The following is a 21,524-nucleotide window of genomic DNA, read 5'->3' as shown; positions in this document are numbered from 1 at the left end:
GGATTCTTATTTAATCACATAGAGGAAAGAAAGGAAAGTTTTTTTCCCCTCCCCCATCCAGTCCCTTTGCCATACCGAGTCTTGGCATATCTTCTCATGATTGATTCTTGTTCCTCTGACTCTTCTTGTTTATCAGAGAACTCTTCAGTTAGCAGTCTTTACTCCCCCTCCTTCCTCGAAATATGTGCATTCGCTTCTTCCTAATTAATCCTTTTGAAGTTCTTGCAGCTAGCGGCGCGGATCAGAGACAGCGTCCAGGAGCATCGAAATCCACAGAAGGGCATTCTGCCTAGTGCCCCATCCCCACAAATTGGGGGGTGGTATAGGGCACAGCAGGCAAAGGCAGCCCCCCCCACAATCCTGGGGGGGTAGGGAGGCTATTTACTCCCATCACAGCCTCCTAATTACCTCCTGTGGGTCGGAGAGACGTTATTGTCAGCCATCTTCCGATGCGCCCCTAGTGGCCCCCCCGCTGCCACTCAATGTTGACGATACTTAGCTGGATGGACCAATTTGCCTGACTTGGCAATAAGTGTGTTTCTATTTCTCTTAAAGTGTGTTTCTATTTCTCTTAAAGGCTGCAGTCCCTGTAATCACTTACTTGAACTAAGTTCAATTGAGTTCCATGGATGTAATTCTGAATAGACTGTAGCCATGGTCAGACAATAGATGAGCCTTTATAATGAAATGATTTTAGAATGTTGTATCATTTTAATGTTGTTAGCCGTTCTGAGTCCGGTTTCTGCTGGGGAGGGCAGGATATAAATAAAATTTTATTATTTATTATTATTTTCATCATGCATATAGCCCCTTAATTCATCCCTTTGCTTGAGCAAGCAAACAAAGCAGGAGACCTTCCATTAACCATTGCATCCTGTTTCAACTTGCCAGCCAACTGTGGTTTAACAGCTCTAGTAAAAACTAGGATATCAGGCCATTGTTGGTTTGTTCTAAAACCATTAACCATAGTTTCCTGGTTTGGATAAAACTATTTGAAGGGTTTCTAGCTTGTTCGTTGGCTTGAGTGGAGGGCCTGCAGGCACAACCACGAGGCTTGCTCATACCTTGGCTTATGAATGCTAGCAGGTAATATCTAATTTGACAGTACTATTTAAATACTGTAATTTAGCAGAATTAATCAATACGACCAGCACTATTAAAAAGAAGAACAAAAATTTCCTTATCGATGCTTTTTTTTGGGTCCAAATCAGTGTCGTTCCAATAGCATATAAGTATGATGATTTTTCAAAATCATGATACCTAAAGTGTTCATATATTCAGAGGTGTGGACTAAAGGCAGAAGCAGGAAATACACCACCTGTTAACTGCAAAAAGTCTTTGTTCTATTTGGAACAGTGTGTAAAATTCATGTTTGGATAACACTGTGTACGTGTCAGCGCTCCATAGATTTTATATACAACGCAGCATTGTTATATTATCAGCTGGCCTGATAAGAATCAATTTAGATAAACATGTTTCCACAGTGTATTTTCAGAGATTACTGGAAATTGGCACATTAGAAATGCATAGCTTTTACTTCAGACATCGCAAAATACTTAGAATTCTGTTCCTGTGAGCTAAATTCTTAGCCCAGAGTAGGAAAAGTAAAGCTACTTTGTGGTTAGACGTTTGTGGTTTTCTCTTTGGGCATTTTGCCATAAGATAAGTACAAGATTATTGAAGGGCGAGCAGTATACAGATTGATAATGATATGAAACAGTCTAGCTCCCACACAGTTTCAGACTTGCCAAGTGACTGATTTTCAAAATATTTGCATCCTCTTTCCTGTTTTCCTGTTGCTGTTTTGAAATGTGTTGGTGATGAGGTGACCAGGAAGATGTGAAAAAATCTGATTTGGCCATCACAGATTTCAGCTGGAACCCTTTCTATACTTTATTTAAAGCCAACCATCTAACCTGTGGATTGTGGTCCATATACAACCCACCTCCCTGCCCCCAAATATTAGTCAATTCTGGGATAGTTGTTTAGCTTTTGTACTACAGTTTCCTGATTTTGTGGTTTGCAAGAGCTATTGGGGATTTCTGATGTTCTGGAGACCAACACATACTGAGGTAGTTCCTGAAAATATGGAAATGCCAGGACCTTTGCCAAGCCTGTACCAGAGTTTGGACATGAAAAGTGTTCTAGCAAGTGCATTTTTACCTTATTTCTTATTTTCTTGAGTAAGAAGGAGCTCTTATGGGCCATCTTTTATGTGTCTTTGACACATTCTTAGATAATGTTAATGTTTTTGAATAATTATACTTGCTTTAAATATGATTTTGTTTTATTTTGAATAGTATTCTTTTACCACTTGGTGTTTGCCTCCCTGGGCTCCTTGGAAGGAAGGGTAGATTAGAAATTAAATAAATAACAACTACCCCTTTGAGCTCCTTGCCTTGTTGGGCGGGTCGCGTTGTTAAGATGCCTGATTATCGTCTTCCAAAGCAACTACTCTATTCCAAACTTAAGAATGAAAAGCGAAGTATTGGTGGACAACAAAATAGTTTTGAAGATGCTCTCAATACAAATCTATAAAGTTGTAGTATAAGCACTGAAAACTGGGAAACAGTGGCCTGGAAGTGCTCCAATTGGAGAATTGCCTTTACCAAAGGTGTCATGGACTTCGAAGAAGCATGAACTCAGGGTGAAAAGGAGAAACTACCTGGGCAGTTATCTTTCCACAAGGGCTGCCATTGATGCTGAAATCCAGCGTCACCTGAGCTCTGTGAGTTCAGCTTTCTCCCGATTGAAGTGCAGAGTGTTTGAGGACCGGGACATTTGCAGGGAAACCAAAATGCTTGTTTACAAAGCTATTGTACTACCAACCTTACTGTATGCTTGTGAAACATGGACCACTTATAAACGCCATTTCTAACTCCTTGAAAGAGGCCATGAAAGGTGTCTCCGAAAAATTTTACACATCACTTTGGAAGACAGGCGAACTAATACCATTGTACTGGAAGAAGCAACGATCACCAGTGTTGAAGCAATGATTCTTCAACATCAACTTCGTTGGACTGGCTATGTTGTGCGGATGCCTGATTATTGTCTTCCAAAGCAACTACTCTATTCTGAACTTAAAAATGGAAAGTGTAATGCTGGTGGTCAACAAAAGAGGCTTAATGACTCTCTCGAGGCAAATTTTAAAAAATGTAGTATAAACACCAACAATTGGGAAACACTTGCCTGCGAGCACTCCAGTTGGAGAACAGCCTTTACCAAAGGTGTCATGGGCTTTGAAGACACTTGAACTCAAGATGCAAGGGAGAAACGTGCTAAGAGGAAGGCACGCTTGGCAAACCATCACCATGATCTCCACCCTCCCAGATACCTATGTCCCCACTGTGGAAGGACGTGTGTATCCAGAATTGGCTACCACAGTCACTTATGGACTCACTGTTAAGACCGTTTTCATGGAAGACAATCTTACTTGGCCATGAGTGATCACCAAAGAGAGAAACATATCTAAATCCTAAGTTATCTTTAACTTCAGGGTTTGTTTGTTTTTTAACCCACTATCTGTGGTGTGTGGAACATTGTGTTTGCTGTCAACGCAGCAGCATTTGATTTATTTTTTCACTTGTGTACGAAGAAGCAGAAACGTAGACAGCTTGGATTCGTCTGGTTGTGGGCTCAGTTCAGGCCTTGTCACTTCTGACAGTGTTATATTTTGGTTGTTCAGGCAATTGTCTGGCACATTCATTAATGAGACATCTAGTGACTGAATCCAAACCCCTTGGGAGAGGACGAACCTCTTCCATATGTGAAGAACACTAGATGGTTCCTGCTGGACCAAATAACAGGAAATTGTTTCACGGCAATGGGTTCCCCCCCTTCCTTTTCTTCCTTTTTGAAACTATGCCAGTGAACCCCTTGCTTGTACAACTGTAGAGGGGATTAATCTGGAGCTTGCTACTTCCTTTTTTAAAACTTTGGCTGTGCTTGTTATTACCTCAAATTCTTCACGTGCGCTTTCCTGTGAGTTCCATCTGCCCCTACTTAGTGCTAGCTTTGGCGACACCTTCCATATCCTTCCTGGAGAAATTTCCCCCACTTTATCTCTGGTCCCCTCTCATTCTCTTTGCCTAGAGTTTCTCAGTCCTCAAGACCAGGGCAGTTGCTTTTTTAAAAAAGATATTTAATTCTGGGAGGAATTTCAAATCTTGCATAGTTTCATAAAAGAGGACTTCTTTTAAAAACACACAGAATACTACGGTTTTAGCCTCAGATTCCCGCGGTATTTTATAACCCAGAATCAAATGGCATTGTTTCTATTAAACTTCTCAAAAAGGAATTTCAGCGGCTTTTCAATATCGCTGCTATGCCAGTGCATTTTCTTTGCCACAGCATATGGCAACCTGGAGTTATCCCTTGTTGTCCAGCATTCAGCATTGAAAGGATCCATTAATAGCCACAGATGCTGCTGCAGTTGTGTTCTGGCTTCACAGAATAGCAGGGGTTGTGGGAGGAGGGCTTGTCTTTCAAGTCGGCAGTAAAAAAATTGACTCTGCGCACTGTCCAGGCTTATAGTGATGTTTTTCCCTTCTGCATTGTGAAACCCTGTACTTGCCATGTGACTAGCAGTGGTTTGCGCTAAAAGGCATGACCTCCTCTTGTCTACCTGCTTCGACATTTTAGATGACAAAACAAGGATTTTGTTTGATTTGTATTCAGACGCTGCATAGGTCCTTTTCAACAGTTGAACAGCACGTGTGCAGGTTGTTGTGTTAAAAAAGACAGTGTGAAGCCAGTGAAAGACTTTATTCAGGTACGCATTTACTTTTAAATCGAGGACATAGTGCCTTCAAGTCTGATGCACTATGCTTAAGCTATCCTGGAGACTTTAAGAAACAGAGCAGAATTGAAGTGTACTATATAAAGGTGTGTGGGACGCGGGTGGCGCTGTGGGTAAAAGCCTCAGCGCCTAGGACTTGCCGATCGAAAGGTCGGCAGTTCGAATCCCCGCGGCGGGGTGCGCTCCCGTCGCTCGGTCCCAGCGCCTGCCAACCTAGAAGTTCGAAAGCACCCCCAGGTGCAAGTAGATAAATAGGGACCGCTTACTAGCGGGAAGGTAAACGGTGTTCTGTGTGCTGCGCTGGCTCGCCAGATGCAGCTTGTCACACTGCCCACGTGACCCGGAAGTGTCTGCGGACAGCACTGGCTCCCGGCCTCTAGAGTGAGATGAGCGTACAACCCTAGAGTCTGTCAAGACTGGCCCGTACGGGCAGGGGTACCTTTACCTTTACCTATATAAAGGTGTATGAAAACAGGGTTTGATAAGCTTTCAGACCAAGACATTTGGGAGCGCAGGGGAGAATTAACTTGCACTGCAGTGAATGTGTCTGTTACTGACCTCTGCATAAACGTAAATTGCTGAAAGATGCTTTAAAAATAAAGAATTTGATGTGTCTGTGAAGATAGTGAAAGTTGGTTTTCTCGAAGCCCATATGTCATCTTGCTCTTGCAATTGCGGGAAAGAAGCCAGTAACCCTTACACTTGTACCACAATTGTGTTTAAGCAGGTGTTGCTGCAAATCCAGGTGACACACCTGCAGTTTTTCTTCCATGTGAAAACAGGAGACAAAACAAAGAGGCTGTCTTTTAGGGTTACATGAGTGAGCAGGAGCCAGCTTCAGACCCATGGTCTCCTCTTGCGGCAGAGCTGCAAGGAAGCTTTAGATTCCAGAGTTCCTTGTCATGGCTGAACTTTGGTAAAACTCTGGTTTGTTCAAAAAGTCAGAATCTAATCATGGGATAAGATTTTTGTTTGCTTTCAGAGTTTAAACTCCCCAGAGTTCCTTGAATTTGTACCTAGTGAGACACTCTGGTTGCTTTGAAATCAGATTGTTCTGATCTCCTTATGATCATGCCAGAGGAGAAGAAGAATGGAGAAACACACAGACCGAAAGCTCGCTTCTCCTCATAATCCTTGCTAAGCATTTTACTCAAACCAGACCTGTGGCTCACTTGAACACCATGTGAAACAATGGTTTGCCCAGGTGAAAACTGGACTACTTGATTTGATAGACTTTATTTTTTTTTTTAATAAATTTTTTATTAATTTTCCAACATATATCAAAACACAACACAACTGACAATACACAAACAAACAAACAAACATACAAACACGTATAATTTCATAACCTCTTTTTCTTAAACCTTATTTCAACGACTTCCCCATACCTCCCTTTTCTGCATCCCTATTTTAAACTTTTCCAGCAACCCCTAATTTCAATTACTTATAATTCACTTTCTTTAACCCTTTTTCTCTTACCCAATTATTTGTCACTGCAATTCTGTTTTACATTACCCATAACATTTTAGCACTCATTAATTTTACAACAGTTCTTAAGATAAGTTTTGAATTTCTTCCAATCTTCTTCCACTGTCTCTTTTCCTTGGTCACGGATTCTGCCAGTCATCTCAGCCAGTCCCATATAGTCTATCACCTTCGTCTGCCACTCTTCCAGCGTGGGTAGTTCTTGTGTCTTCCAATACTTTGCTAAAAGAAGATTTGATAGACTTTAAAGGTCGAGCAGGCAAGATGAAGAATTTATCTAGCATTTCATTTAGAAACGATTTGATTTTAATTAAGTAATTAATTAATTTTAATTATTATTTCTCGTCTGCCTTTGTGTCTTACTTCCTGGAATTCTGAAACAACTAACTTGGCAATCATATAATATTAAAACAACAACATGCATGCAACACTGCCAAGGAGAAAACAGTTTTATAGGCCAGCCATACCAGAAGCCTGCTATGACAATGAGGTTTAAGTTCCTGTATAGGAAACATTTCATTCTCATGCTTCTGGTTGAGCTTGGGATATGAAACAGGGCTTTTCTCAATGGTCTAAGAAGTGCATGAGAATATACTATTGAAAGAGATGACCCCTTTTAAGGAGACTGTGATATTTAAACTTTGTTTTTGTGATTGTGGAATAATTGGATTGTGAACAAGAGGGGATTGGCTGTTCAAGCAATGGAAAAGAGTTTGGGATCTGTACATTCTTTAGGATTGCTGTGCATTCTTGCTTTTCAGCAGGCAAAAAGCAGCAATATTTGACTCTCTTGCCTACAGTTACCCGAAATAGAGACCAGACGGTTGACTTTTAAAGACACAGCTAAACAACAGTCGAAAGCCTGGTTTCTAGGTTACATTTAAAATTACATTTCCATAGCCACTTTATTAAGTTAGATGTGTGTTGTAATGTCTGAGGCTTTTGTTCAAAGCCCTGCTTGAGTCCCCTGTTGCTTTGCTGTTTGAAGGTGGAAATGAGATCTCTCTACAAGATACACTAATGCTGGGACTGTACCAAACATTGGGTGGTTTATGCAGGAGCAGCAGCAGCTTATTGTAACCTCCTTTACCATTGCAGGGCTAAGAAAGCAATTTCTTTTGTGTGAAAAAAGGAAAATATTTACTTTGCGAGGATGCCAGTTCATATATTCCTGGATGTTATGCAGGCCACCCAGTTCCCAAAGGTTTCTGGTTTATTCACCGGAGATTCTGAATGGGTCCAGAGAAAGCCTGGGCTCTTTGTTTTGCCCAGCGAAAGTTTTGGAATCTGGAAGTGCAAGGCATAGTTTTTATCCCCTTCCCCGAATGTTCTTTAAAAGAAGCATTTTGGGGCAGGGTGAGCACAAAGGGATGACAGCAAGGTGAAAATATCCAGTTGGCAAAATTGGTTGCAATCACGCATTCAGTTACACACATTTACGTTTTATTGAAACCAGCGGAGGCTCCTTGCTTGCTGCTGGGTGTAGAGTGAATGTTTTATTTGTAATTAGGTCTGTTGCTGTTCTGTGGAATTTGATTCATTTCACTGGAGGTTTATACCTGTAACTGGAAACCTAGCAGGCAGCCACATGCACAGTGTCTTCTCCCGAGTAAATTGAGAGCTGGCAAGGCCATCACCAGAGAAGGGGACTCTGGGCAAAATGCCCTCTGGTGGACCCTCTGGTGATACTGGGGCATCCCAGATAGCTAGGACTGGGAGCCACCATGTAAATCCCCCCCAGTACCCCCAGTGTAGTGTCACTCTGGGGCATTGTGGGAAAACAAAATGGCAGCTTATGGGACCAGACACTTTTTGGAGCTGAAAGTGCTAGACACATCACCAAGAAGATTGGAAGAAATTTAAAGACTATTTGAATAAATATTCTAACATTAAAGATAACCACTTGAAAGAACCAATTAGGCCTAGGACAAAATTAGATTTATATGTATAAATAAGAAAATGCACTATAAGAAAGGTAAAGAAAGTGGAATATGACTGTAATATTCTTTTATGAAATAATGATATTGGAAACTGCTACATTCAATTTAAGAGGAAATTCAGATGGAGGAGATTAGAGGAAGTCAACTAAAATGTTTATGAAAATGGATTTTATTTAATTAATTTTTTTCTGTTTAGGTATGTCAAGTCTGTTATTCCTCTTTTTTTTGTTATGTCTATTGAAAACTAATAAATATTATTGTAAAAAATAAATAAAATGAAAGTGCTAGACACAGCAGAAGCAGCAGTGGGTCCTAAGCCTGATTCATTGTTGTACATGCACAGATGGGTGCTGGTGATTTTCTTTTTAGTCTATTCAAGCCAAGGAAATGATGGATGCATAACCATTTCGTATGTGTACAGTATATATCTACTTAAAACACACACATATACATGGTCTCTATCATGCTTGTGGTCAAACTGATCCAAATCTGTTCCGAGGTTGAAATCAGCTGCCGCTATGAATAAATTTTACTAACTATATATGATAGTAAGGGTTTGACGATCAAGGAAGTTTCAAGATCCATAGCTATTGTGTTCTCTGTCTGGCTTTTGATTTGATGTTAATTTCTGCTAAATGGGCCTGTTTTTGTCATACCTCTGCCTTCTGGAAATTAAAAAATATTCTCTCAACTTTTACTGACAACATCACCTCCTGATGTGACATTTTAAATTCTCTGTGTGTGTTTTTATTTTAAAGATCTTTATTATATATCATCTTCTTTATGATAGTTTCTGTGAGCACCTTCTACTAGCTAGTATGGTAGGATGTTAATTTTAAAATAATTCTTTGGAAGAACAACTTCTTTTAATATTAACCAGGTTGTGGGGGAGAAGAGACTTGTTCTTACTACAGTTCTGGTGCCTTGGTTTCTTTTTATTTGTAGATGAGCTGTGAGCTTTTTTTTAAAAAAAGCAGAAGGTTATAATTGATCTGAAAAAGCATATTAATATCTTCTGTCAATGTTATCTTCACAAATGCAATAGTGTTCTGTATTTATATATGCATACATCTTAGCATATATATAAATATAAGGAATATATTTTCCTTTTCACACAAGCATTTCCTTTGTGTGTGTGTGTCATTTGGAAATAGCCAGCAATGAAACGCTGCATGTGTGCTTTCTCAATTACTGAAGTGTCTAGCAAATAATTACAAAGGTTTTAAGTGAAGGAGTGGGACCTCTGTCTCTATTATGTGATTGATTGGAGGGCAAAAGGTTGCGACCTTTATTGCTGAGGATATTGTGTGGGGTGTATGAGTCCCATAGTCTTATCAGCCAGCTTCATTCAATCTCTGCTTTCCTGTTGAAGCTACAGGACTGGTAAACATTGGTTTCCAGGGACGTTAATGTTCTCTGTGGCTTTGTTTCTTTTTGTCCCTTGTGCGCAGTCTTGATCAGTGCTTGAGCCCAAGTCCTTTAAGTCCTCTATTGACACAGGCTCCTTGCAATTACCTGAGTCCGATTCCAGCCTGACACTGGAAGATAGAGCCGTTGCCGAGTAGTATTCATTTCTGTGTGATTTATTGTGTCTATTTAAGCTGGTGTCCAGCTGCTTGCCTACATGTCCCAGTCCCCGCAACCTTGGGAGGTATACAAATTGGATAGCATCTACACAGGCAGAGCACAACAGTGGTGAAAGAGACTCCACATATTTATGATTAAATATACTGGGTGGTATTCAGCTACATTTGACTCAGCGTAGATCCCTTGAAATTGCCAAACATGACTAACTTAAGTCCGTTCATTTCAGTAGGGCGACTCTGAGCAAAACCTAGTTGAATGCTACCTTAAACATTTCAGCTGCTGAAATAATTTTGGAAGATTTGCCAGAATGACTTTGGGCATAAGAGAAGAGGACAGTAAGTTATTCTCACCCCATAGTCCTGTGCAGCAACTGGCAAATTTAATACACCTTTTAAGAATAAATAAATAGAAAAATTGCTGTGATACTTTATTTTTATTAACACAGCCTGAGTCGTCCCCCCCCCTTTAAAAAATAACTCCTGTTGCTTTAATAAACATTATAAAAGTAAGATAAATAAGGGGCCTACTTCAAGATGTGATTATAATAAGCCATTTACATTTTGTCAAACTCGGCAGTAATAATTTAGTATGTTGTCAGCCCAGGAGCGTTCTTGCTAAAGAATGTGCCCTAAATATAGCTTCTGGTTCAGAGATTAAAATGCCCATTGATACTTAGAAAGACTCCTATTCACATGTCAGCTATGATTTGTAACATCCTAATCCATGTTATGAATCCCTTCATTATTCTCAGTATCTGAAACTCATAATTTGGGGTGGGGTGGGGGGGAGGGAAATGGTTCATGCTCTATAAAACAGCAGCTCCTTATTTTGGAGGACTCTATCTATCTATTTAACTATTTATCTTTAAGATTTCTTACCCACCCTTCACCATAAGGTCCCATGGTGGGTTACAACAATATAATCATACCATTATAAAAACAAGTAAACCAGTTCTGATTGAAGGCATAAAAAGAAAAGTACAGCTGTACCTTGGTTGACAAACACCTTGCGAGTCGAATATTCTGGCTCCTGAACGCTGCAAACCCGGAAGTGACTATTCCAGTTTGTGAACGTTCTTTGGAAGCGGAACAGCCAACGTGACTTCCGATTGGCTGCAGGACCTTCCTGCAGCCAATCGGAAGCCAGACATTGGTTTCCGAATGTTTTGAAAGTTGAATGGACTTCCGGAACGGAAGAGGTGGGTCCCACAAAACAAAATACCTTAACTGTCATAGGCCAGGGTAAAGAGGTGTGTCTTCAGCATGCGACAAAAGCTGTACAAGGAAGATGGCAGGTCCACCTTTTGTACGGAGGGAGTGCCAAAATTTAGGGGCTGCCACCGAGAAAGCCAGTTTCCCAGGCCAGTTTCTCTAGCTGCAAGTCGCTTCTCCATTTTCCACATTTCAGAGTAAAGTAGCACAACAGGCCCAGGACAGAAACCTATGGCACTTGTCACTGTTTTTCCAGGATGAAAAACAAACCCACCTAACGGTTACCTCGTCCAGCCCATATTTCACCAGCTTGACTTGGCACGACTTGTTTTTGAGAAACCTATGCTGGGTTTCTCAATCACAGCATCCTTTTCTAAGACCACCCATTTCATTATATGTTCTAGGACCTTTCCTGATATTGGCATCAGGCTGACGGGTTGGTAGTTACCTGGGTCTCTCCCCCTGCCCCCTTTTGAAGTTGTGGACAACTTTTCCCCGCCTCCAGTCTGCAGGGTCCTTTCCAGGGATATTTGCAAGCAATTTCTCTGGTATAATGAAATTCATGTGTTATTTTCACAAATACATGGATTTTTATTTCATACCTTTTCCTAATATACAATTTTTGTATGCTTTTGTTTGTTTGTTTGAGAACTGTTTAGCAAGATTTGGCAAAATGTGAATTTTGAAGAATAGATATGGTCACATTTCAGGAAGTACAGATTCAGCAGGCCCACATTAGGATACAAACCAAACAAAATTTCTCCCCTAGCCCTATGTCCGGTCATTTGAATGTTTTCCATATCTGTCTGTCTGTCTGTCTGTCTGTTTATCAATCAATCAGCAGAATATTATAAGGAGAACATTCCTTCCTGGCCTCTTCAAATTAAATTTGTGTGACCAGAAAGTTCCTTCTTGTCCAATTAGGTGAGAAGCATTCAGTGGGAGGAGAGTGGGAGATTTTGATAAGAAGAATAGCTTCCAGAGAAAGTGTTAAGGCACCTCCTGCCTCTCCAGCCCCCCCCCTCATTTCCCACTCCAGATTGCAGCTTCCCATAGCTATTTTAGGTCTCCCAGCTTGCTCAGAGAACATTAGCAAATCATTCTTGACTGATTGCTTCCTGTTTGCCACAGTCAATTGTTTGCCCTGTCAAAAATGTTTACATTTGTACTTTTAGCATGTCAGAAAGTGAATGGAATATATTTTGTATCTTGATGGATTCATGGTGGAGAAGGTTGAAGTAACTGTCAAAGAAAAAGGTGTGTGTGTGTATAAATGTTACTTAATTCATATGAACTAGTGGGTGAATTGTTTAATGTTTGCTTCTTGTCTATATAAAGAAGCATTGGGGTTATGTTTATTACAGTAATAATCTAAAGATACCTGGGAAAGGTTTGTCTAAAAGATCCATCTTAGGCATCCTTTGAATGATTATATGATACAGGCTAAAAACCATTGCTTTTCACAATTTACCACCTAGGCTACTGGACTAGCCCTGTTTGTTGTTTAGTCGTTTAGTCGTGTCTGACTCTTCGTGACCCCCTGGACCAGAGCACACCAGGCACTCCTGTCTTCCACTGCCTCCCGCAGTTTGGTCAAACTCATGCTGGTAGCTTCGAGAACACTGTCCAACCATCCCATCCTCTATCGTCCCCTTCTCCTTGTGCCCTCCATCTTTCCCAACATCAGGGTCTTTTCCAGGGAGTCTTCTCTTCTCATGAGGTGGCCAAAGTATTGGAGCCTCAGCTTCAGGATCTGTCCTTCCAGTGAGCACTCAGGGCTGATTTCCTTAAGAATGGATAGGTTTGATCTTCTTGCAGTCCATGGGACTCTCAAGAGTCTCCTCCAGCACCATAATTCAAAAGCATCCATTCTTCGGCGCTCAGCCTTCTTTATGGTCCAGCTCTCACTTCCATACATCAATACTGGGAAAACCATAGCTTTTACTATACGGACTAGCCCTATGTAGAATCAATTACAGTAGTCAAATGTTGATGGTACTAAAACATAAACATCAGAAGTGTGGAAAGTTTACCAATGCAATCATCCCTGGAAATAATGCAAAACTACATGTTTCAAAAACATGTTCAGGATGTTTGATGTCATTCTTCAAACGTAAAACACTCCTGGATTTATGTACCACAGGAAGCCTGCAATTGCGCCAAAAGCCAAAATAGTGTGTGGTCAAAACCCATTGAGTTCATTGGTGGGAGGGATTGCCAGTCATTTTTCCTGGAACTCCGCCCCCTTTTATTGTTATTACTATTATTTTACCACGTGCGTAAAGCTGAATGTGCACATAAGTTGTGGTCTTAAATTGTGGGGGTGATACGGAAGCTGTTCATTCTGCTTTCAATAGAAATGATGTTCTTTATCTTACAGTTACTTATGGCATTCACGTGCCATAAAACGCTTCTGCCCTTAAGTCCGTTGTTAAACACATGGAACTGAAGCAATAATAATAATAATAATAATAATAATAATAATAATAATAATAATTTATTTATTTATACCCCGCCCTCCCCGGCCAGAGTGGCTAACACCAATAATATCACAGTAAAAACATAATAGGGGAAAAGGGGGGGGGGAGAGTAAGTACCATAGTATTTTTCTCTCTCTCCAAACTCAAAATTCATTTTTAAAAATCCTAATTGGGTGATGTCAACCAATGTGGTAGACTTTATAATCAAAACAAGGTTTGTTTTGTTCATGCCCTTAACTGTTCATTTGATCAAATAGCATCTCTAAACAGATTAATATTTCAAATTTCACACTATGATACAAACAGAACCAAAACAGCTATCAAGTAATAACAGGGTCCTTCAACTCTGTATCCCCAATGGAAACCAGAGTTGGAGGTCATACATTTTCTATTACAGTGGTACCTCGGGTTAAGAACTTAATTCGTTCTGGAGGTCCGTTCTTCAGCTGAAACTGTTCTTAACCTAAGGTACCACTTTAGCTAATGGGGTCTCCCGCTGCCGCCACGCCGTGATTTCTGTTCTCATCCTGAAGCAAAGTTCTTAACCCGAGGTACTATTTCTGGGTTAGTGGAGTCTGTAACCTGAAGTGTCTGTAACCCAAGGTACCACTGTACTGGGGAATGATCAGGAGCTCACCAAGTTAGTGGCTAAATATCTCTATTTGGTTTTTTGTTGTTGAAATACACTACAGACATCTGATCTCCCTGGAGACCTAGAGATGTGAAGATAGACTTCTCTGCCTCCTTTCTTTTAGAAAATGTTTTTTGCCACTGGGGAAGTGGTGATTCTGTATTGATTTGTTTTGGATGTTTGTATGTGATGCTGATAAAAGGTTTGATGATGATGAATAACTGGGTCCAGTATTATTGGTCAGGGAAAGCTTGTCTTTTAAAAGTTACTTTTTTCTAGGCTACCTAAGAAACTATAAAGAAACTAGAGGAAGAAGCTAAATGTAAAATAAACTCTGGTGGAGGAGGCTGTTAAAAATATTAATTTCCCTCCTGTCTTGTGAAATTGCTTTAGCTGATTTCTGGTGCATGGATTGAATCATTGGTTATATCTCACAACCCCCTTAATTATTGTAATGAAACAGCAGATTCTGAAATATCCTGCAAATCATTTGCTTTGGAAAGGGAACATTTCTGGAATGATTTTGATAGAAGCATATATGTTGCTAGCAACCTGGTTGCCAACTTGGAGACTTGTTCCTGGTGCAATCCCCCAAACAGTCCTAATGTCTCCTCTTTATTAAATCCTTCTTGAAAATCCGGACAGTCAATTCTTGGCACATAGTTCCTAAGAAAAGCTTGTAAAGTACATTCCCAAAATTTAGACCAAACATGTCAACTTTCAGCTTTCACGTTTTAACTTCTTTGTGGACAGTTAATGAATTCTGACACTTGCTTTTCGTTTTGGAAATCTTGGGCTACTGTGACCTGTTTATATTTTTTTAAAGTGGAAGCAGCATCTGCCATGAGTCTGAATCAGTTGTTTTCGTTTCTTAGTTTGCAGTTGGCTAGTTTATGGTGGCAAGATTCTCTGTGGCTAAAGCTGAAACATTATTTTCTTTGATTAAAGATGAGACCTACTGTTCATCCTGTACCCAGCATGCCAATGAATGTCATTTCCTTGAAACTATTTTTATATTCCATCTTCATGCGAAAGAGAAGGAAATATTCTTAATTTATTTTTATTGTTATAAAATGTATACACAGCTTGATTGTTTTTTTTTTAAAAACACACACATTCAAAGCAGTTTACAAAGAGACACCTTGATTTTAACTATTGATTATCCAGCAGATATGCTTACAAGCATTGCTGTGCAGCTATAACCAGCTAGAGGTGTGTTTTTTTTATAAAAAAAAATGCTGGGAACCACCACATTGCTCCTAGCTTTCTCATTCTAACATATCTTGTTTCTGCAGTAACTTTAGAAATATGAACTTGCTATCTTTTGGCCTTTTGTGACTTTTGAGAAGTTATGTCTGTTGGGGTGGTTTCCAGTCTTAACCAGAGTAACTTAAGTTCATTGATTTTGGTGTGTGTACTCTGAGTATGACTTCATTTATTTACTTACTGAGAAGATTTCTAACCTGCTCTTTATTAAAAATAATCCCAGTATAAAAAACATAATGCATAATAAAGCTTGTCATAGAAAAGAAATACAACTCTAAAACATCAACAGAGGTCAAACACATTGGAGAAGGCACCCCCATTCTCCACCAAGTGATAAATTAAAGTCCTGGGAGCAAAAATGTGGTTATTTGCTGCCAGGGTTGGCACCTATTTATGCTGAGAGGGGTGGGCACACCATGACTAGGGTGCCACTGCTGATATCACCTGTTGAATTTTTGTCCCTTTCTGTGTTTAACGTAAGAGGTAATTTGTCACTTTGTGATCTACATGTGTGTTAACTAGTCATGGGGACGTGGGTGGCGCTGTGGGTTAAACCACAGAGCCTAGGGCTTGCCGATCAGAAGGTCAGCAGTTCGAATCCCCGCGATGGGGTGAGCTCTCATTGTTCGGTCCCACCTCCTGCCAACCTAGCAGTTCGAAAGCACATCAAAGTGCAAGTAGATAAATAGGTACCGCTCTGGCAGGAAGGCAAACGGTGTTTCCGTGCGCTGCTTTGGTTCGCCAGAAGTGGCTTAGTCATGCTGGCCACATGACCCGGAAGCTGTCTGGGGACAAATGCCGGCTCCCTCAGCCTATAGAGCGAGATGAGCACCCCAACCCCAGAGTCGGTCACGACTGGACCTAATGTTCAGGGGTCCCTTTACCTTTTAGCAGTTGTATACTGCTTGTTAAGCTCTACTTCTTTTTGAAACCTAAAGTAACAGTTCTCCATCCTAAATTGCATGCTATAGGAGACCAAAATGCCAAAGGAAAGACTTTCCCCCGTAACATACTTTGTGATGTGACATCATTGTGTACAAAATCTCCTTGCCCCTGTCGTACTTCATCAGTTCTAATAAAATAGAAATGCGAAGTTTAGGTTGGATTTCGACTTAGTTGTATTTGGGTCCCATTGACATCGGTGTGAAAGGGTAGCTATGCCTAAGCGAGGTCTTTCTGGTTTCAGTCGGACCTAAGTGCAACTAATTTAGCCTGGATCCAATTCATTATATGCAAGATAGAACACATTTAGAATTGTGTGCGCTCTAATGACTAGCTTTTCTATAAGAAAAGTTGCTTCCCCTTTCCCCCCTCATTTGCTTTTGCTCTGTGGGTTAACTTTGGATGTTGTTATTTTCATCACACGTGGGGCTTGTTGTTCAGAACTATAGTAATTAAACCTCATCAGCAGGGCCCTTGTGGAAAGATCATCAGTCAGCCTCTGAATGAGAACCTTTGAGAGACTTTCAGCAAGAAACACTAATCAAAAAAATTAGAAACCTAATTGGTGACATTTAGCCTTACGATGTGGTGTGGAGACCTTTTTGCCTTTCCGCACAATGGGGTGGGGGGAAGATTAGGTATGCCTACATGCACAGCCAGAGAATAATTAGTCTTGGTTTGCGGCTAGACTGAAATTGGGCAGAAGCTGGCTTCAGTAAAAGGAGAGCTCTGCTAACTTGGGGCAAGGGTTGTTCCTGCTTTCGGAAATGTTCTTATACAGCCACAGATTACTGTGTTTTGAATAGAGTCCTTCCTCCCCCTCTTTCTGCTTTTGAATGAGGGCCGTCTCAGCAAATAGCTTCTTGCCTTTGCCAGTTTATTTCTCTTCAAATCCTTGCCCAGATGCTAATTGCTTTTGGTGCTGGAGCATGAACTCAGGTGACCTTCGGATTCCTTTGAGTCCTGCAACTTCATGATTCCCTCTCTTTTGCTTCACTTAATATGCAAATAGGAAAAAGAGTGTAGCTTCAAGGGAACTTCCACCGCCCTGAACATCTGACTCGCACATAGACAAGCTGGCCTGCTTGTCAGATGCTCAGGGTATCTGACTCAAAAGTTATGTAGTATAGAGCCTTTCTGAAGTTCGTTTTCATTACAAGGGTATATTGTGTTCAGGTGCTCTTCCAAGAAAATACGTTGCAGGTAAGTTGCAGGAAATCATGCCCGCAACATGATTGTGTCTCGTTTTAATGGTCAGGGGACGAACAGGACTTGAGAGTGTTGCACATGATTTTGAGAATGGTAAGGCAGTGTGTTTTTAACCATTTTGGTTCAGAATGAGCATGAAATAATACCCTTAAGTAGAATTTGCTTTGTTGATTTAAACTTATCCAGAATAGTTACCCATCTGACTTAAAATGCTGCAAGACAAAGCGATCTCTCCCATGCGCCCCCATACACACAGTAATTCCCTAACTTCGCTGTGTTCCTTGAAACATGGGAATTATATTTCTAGGCAGCTGCAGTATAATGTTTATTAACCAAGTGATTGGGGACTCGAAATGAACCGTTTCACTTTGAAGTCTGTGAAGTACACACACTTACCATAGTGGAGGCCAAATGTTCTGATGACTTAAGGTGTGATGGTGATAGTGCCAAACAGCTGAGAGAGAAAAATCATGATACACGCTAACAGCTATTTAAAGGTTGATTGCAGCATGTTATGAGCTCAGGTCACAGATGTAGAACGCATGGAAACGACTTTCAAGTCAGTTCTTCTGTCATGGCTTCCCTCTGTTCTCCTAATAATTGTGGTGGTGGCTGTCCCCAGAAAGCCTTCTATTATAAAAATATCATTTGCTTACTACATGATTAACACCTGTACCATTTCGTGTGAAAGTGTTCCTTGATTCCTAAGATCTAACTTGATTTTCATCACCTTCCCTAGATCAGATACCCTTCAAGCCCGCTCCCTTGAGTTTGCATTGAGTTTTAAATTTTGTTTCTGGTTTTTAAAACAGATTTTAAAATACTTTTAATTGGTTTTAAACTGTATTTTATTTGCTTAGAAATACCTTTATGCTAAGATATCAGGATGGGGAACAATAAAACTTCATTTTAAAATACATTCTATGAAAGTTTGTTTTGTTTTTTGCTGAGCTGCCCAGATAACACACATTTTGGGTTAACTATATAAAAGCAGCTGATAAAAATAAACAAATAGGTGTGCGTCTGAAACCAGTTTCATTCTGCATGACCCTGTGCTCAGAAACTTAAAACAGATGATCTGATATGAGTTTTGGAGGCCCTTCCCACAGCTGCATTTGCCACAATCAATGTGCTTGTTCTGTGAATTATTAAAACTAATAATTATATTGGATTCCATGGCAAATTGTTCTCCTTAGTAGCATGCTGATTACCTCTGGTAGGCAAATCCTACGAAGGCACCCTTATCACCCTTTTGCAGCAAAAATTCCCCAGATTCAGATCATACTGCCAGTTGTACTACATGGGACAGGCTACAGATAAACGCATAATGGTGTCAACTGGAATCGCAACTGGAGCGTTTTGTGTGCAGAGTTTACTCACACTGTGTTTACACCCCCCTTTCCTTACTTGTTGAATGTTACTTGTTACAACGCTTGAGAGGTTTATGTCCTGCAAAAGCTTTCTTCAGCTAGGCATAGAATCATAGAATCATAGAATCATAGGATTGTAGAGTTGGAAGGGACCCACAGGATCATCTAGTCCAACCCCCTGCAATGCAGGAATATGCAGCTGTCCCATATGGGGATCAAACCTGCAACGTTGACATTATCAGCACCACTCTCTAACCAACTGAGCCATCCAGTGGCATGTACCACATTTTAAAAATAAATAAGGAATTTTTATTAAAGATTGCATCTGTGATTTTTTTGGCATTTTTAATGCTGTTGGTGTTATGAGAATTATAAGGTCTAAGATATAAATGTTCATAAATGTACCAGGTAAACACATACATAAATATATAAACCACATGTCTGAAACAGTACAGGAAAAAAGGCCTGAAACCATTTTGACTCTCCCAAATTGACCTCAAATGTTTCTCTGCAAGGACAAAGGAAATAGGAAAACCTCCCCATTGTCTCTTTGCTCACAAATCCTGTCTTAAGGACGTATCTGTATGAATAGGGTGAGCCTGTGACCTGGATTCAGGAACTAAGTATTTAGTATCTCAAAAGGAATGGCCAGACTGCCCAAATAATGCAATCAGTGACCATTATCAGGTATCCTGGCAGACAGGTTTTCTGCTGTAGACCGCCTCTTCTGTGATGTATGTATGATGTATTAGGTGTGGTCTTGAGGTACAGGGTTGCAATTTCAAAAGTCTATATATGGGCTTGCACACCATTGTTCTGGGTTCCTCCTTCCTCCTGCATGGAGTGTGTGTGTGTGTGAGGACCCTGTTGCAACAGTTTAATAAAGATCAGGCTTACTAGCTGCTTTGCTTCTCAATATTCTCTGATTGGCCTCTGTTATTTTCTCCTACCGATAGAGAACCTACATAAGGACTCTATATGGGCTCCAAAAGAGAAAAGGAGTTTTCTTTCTTATAACAATGGTAAAAAAAAGTCACAGCATTATCTTCTTTTTGAAATATTTACGTGACTAGTCGCCATAGCATTTATTAGGTATAAATTAATGTATGGCCAGTTCATTTAGAAGGCTGCTGCTTCTGTGTCCTTTAAAGGGAAAAGTTGTGTCAGAAACTTATTTGCACCACTCAGATGTGACTTGGCTAATGGGGTCACTGGTGTCGTGGCCATGTACGCTGCCATCTGCACTTGAGTATGAAATGCGTTATGAGAAGCTGCCCTTGGCGCTTGACCGACAGAAAATCTGTCTGCCCCCCTTGCTCCTCCTTTGCCAGCAGCAGATTTACTTGTTTGGTTAACTTCCTGGCATATGCAACAGACTTTTGAATTGCTGCTGATTAGGGACATCTGCTGGCAGAATGGTAGAACTTCTTGGCAAGTGTCGAAATGGAAACCAAACTGGCTTTTTCCGTTGCTGGGCTTGAGGCATTTCTTTCTTTTGCCAAAGCTTACACAAGCTGCTTTTTGGTCATCTGGAGGGAATTCTGTTTGGTTCAGTTTATGTTGCACACGTTCTAATTTAAAAAATTGCAAAGGCAAACAATAACGAAATAATTACACATCTTAGCTCTGAATTTCTGGCTCTGGATAGAAGAAGGTTGCAAGACTCTGATGCTTTAAATGATCTCTGCTGTTTGACTGCTCTGTGAATTTGGGAACTATTGAATTAACCACACCCAAAATGTTTGGTTTATATTTCAGGTGCAAGGATGGCTTGAAAGGATTTACATTCTCAGCACTAAAGTAAGTAAAACAAAGCAAGTGTTTTTCCTTTGTAGCCCAAAGTGATCAGACCAGATTGAGTGAAATATGTGCAAACATAGATGGAGGAAATTTGACATGCAGGAAACAAAAGCTCTTTGCAAAGCATGATTTCCAGCCTTGTTTCTCATTTTCCTTTTCTCTTTTTTTTTTGATGAAAAACATATACTACTTCCATTTACAGTACTTTCATTCTGTGCTGCATAATTCCTCCCCCCCCCCCAACATCTAGAAGAGAAATACACAAATAATTTTATGTTCTGGACAGTGGTATTTTGCCCTTGACTCCTGCATTGCTTAATATAACAGATGCCTCAAGAAAGCACCTGCATTTATATACGTTTCGTTAATAAAATATGTTTACCTGTTTTGCTTGTTTTTACTTTCTGAACACTATTGTTTAATACTATATTCCAATAGAACGTTAAAACCTGCAGTTTTAGAGAACAGGCCATATTTTAAGGAATTGCATGGCTATAAAAATTGCTCCAGCAGTAGGCTAGCCAGAGGCAACTGCAATCCACTGTTTGAAAATGGCACTGCAGAAATCAGGTAGCTGGTGACTTGTGTGCATCTCTGTTTCTTTTCTTTTCTTCCAGATTCATTGTAGGGAAGGAAGAAATTCCCACACATTCTTTTGCACCAGAAGCAGCCTTTCTAAGGAGAGGGAGAAAAATAAAGCACAGCGAAGAAATGACACAGCGAATGAACATAGTGGCGGCAACAAAGAAACTTGTGGACAAAGTGTGAGTGTAGAATTTCATGGATTTGTATTTGCCGTGCCAGC

At 40.3% G+C, this 21,524-nt stretch overlaps 1 protein-coding gene across 1 annotated transcript in view; it reads left to right on the top strand.

The window, feature by feature from the left end:
* The window catches only part of TMEM135 (transmembrane protein 135), a 166,973-nt gene that overhangs the window by 123,574 nt on the left and 21,875 nt on the right, over positions 1 to 21,524 (top strand). Inside the window, exons 7-8 of the mRNA XM_083609983.1 lie at positions 20,678 to 20,719; positions 21,337 to 21,483. Of these exons, the coding sequence (XP_083466109.1) occupies positions 20,678 to 20,719; positions 21,337 to 21,483 (189 nt within the window). The remainder of the gene's footprint in view (positions 1 to 20,677; positions 20,720 to 21,336; positions 21,484 to 21,524) is intronic.

The sequence above is a fragment of the Podarcis filfolensis genome (assembly GCF_964270895.1).
Source record: "Podarcis filfolensis genome assembly, chromosome: 4".
Classification (NCBI taxonomy): Eukaryota; Metazoa; Chordata; class Lepidosauria; order Squamata; family Lacertidae; genus Podarcis; species Podarcis filfolensis.
This window is presented reverse-complemented; position numbering and strand designations above follow the sequence as displayed.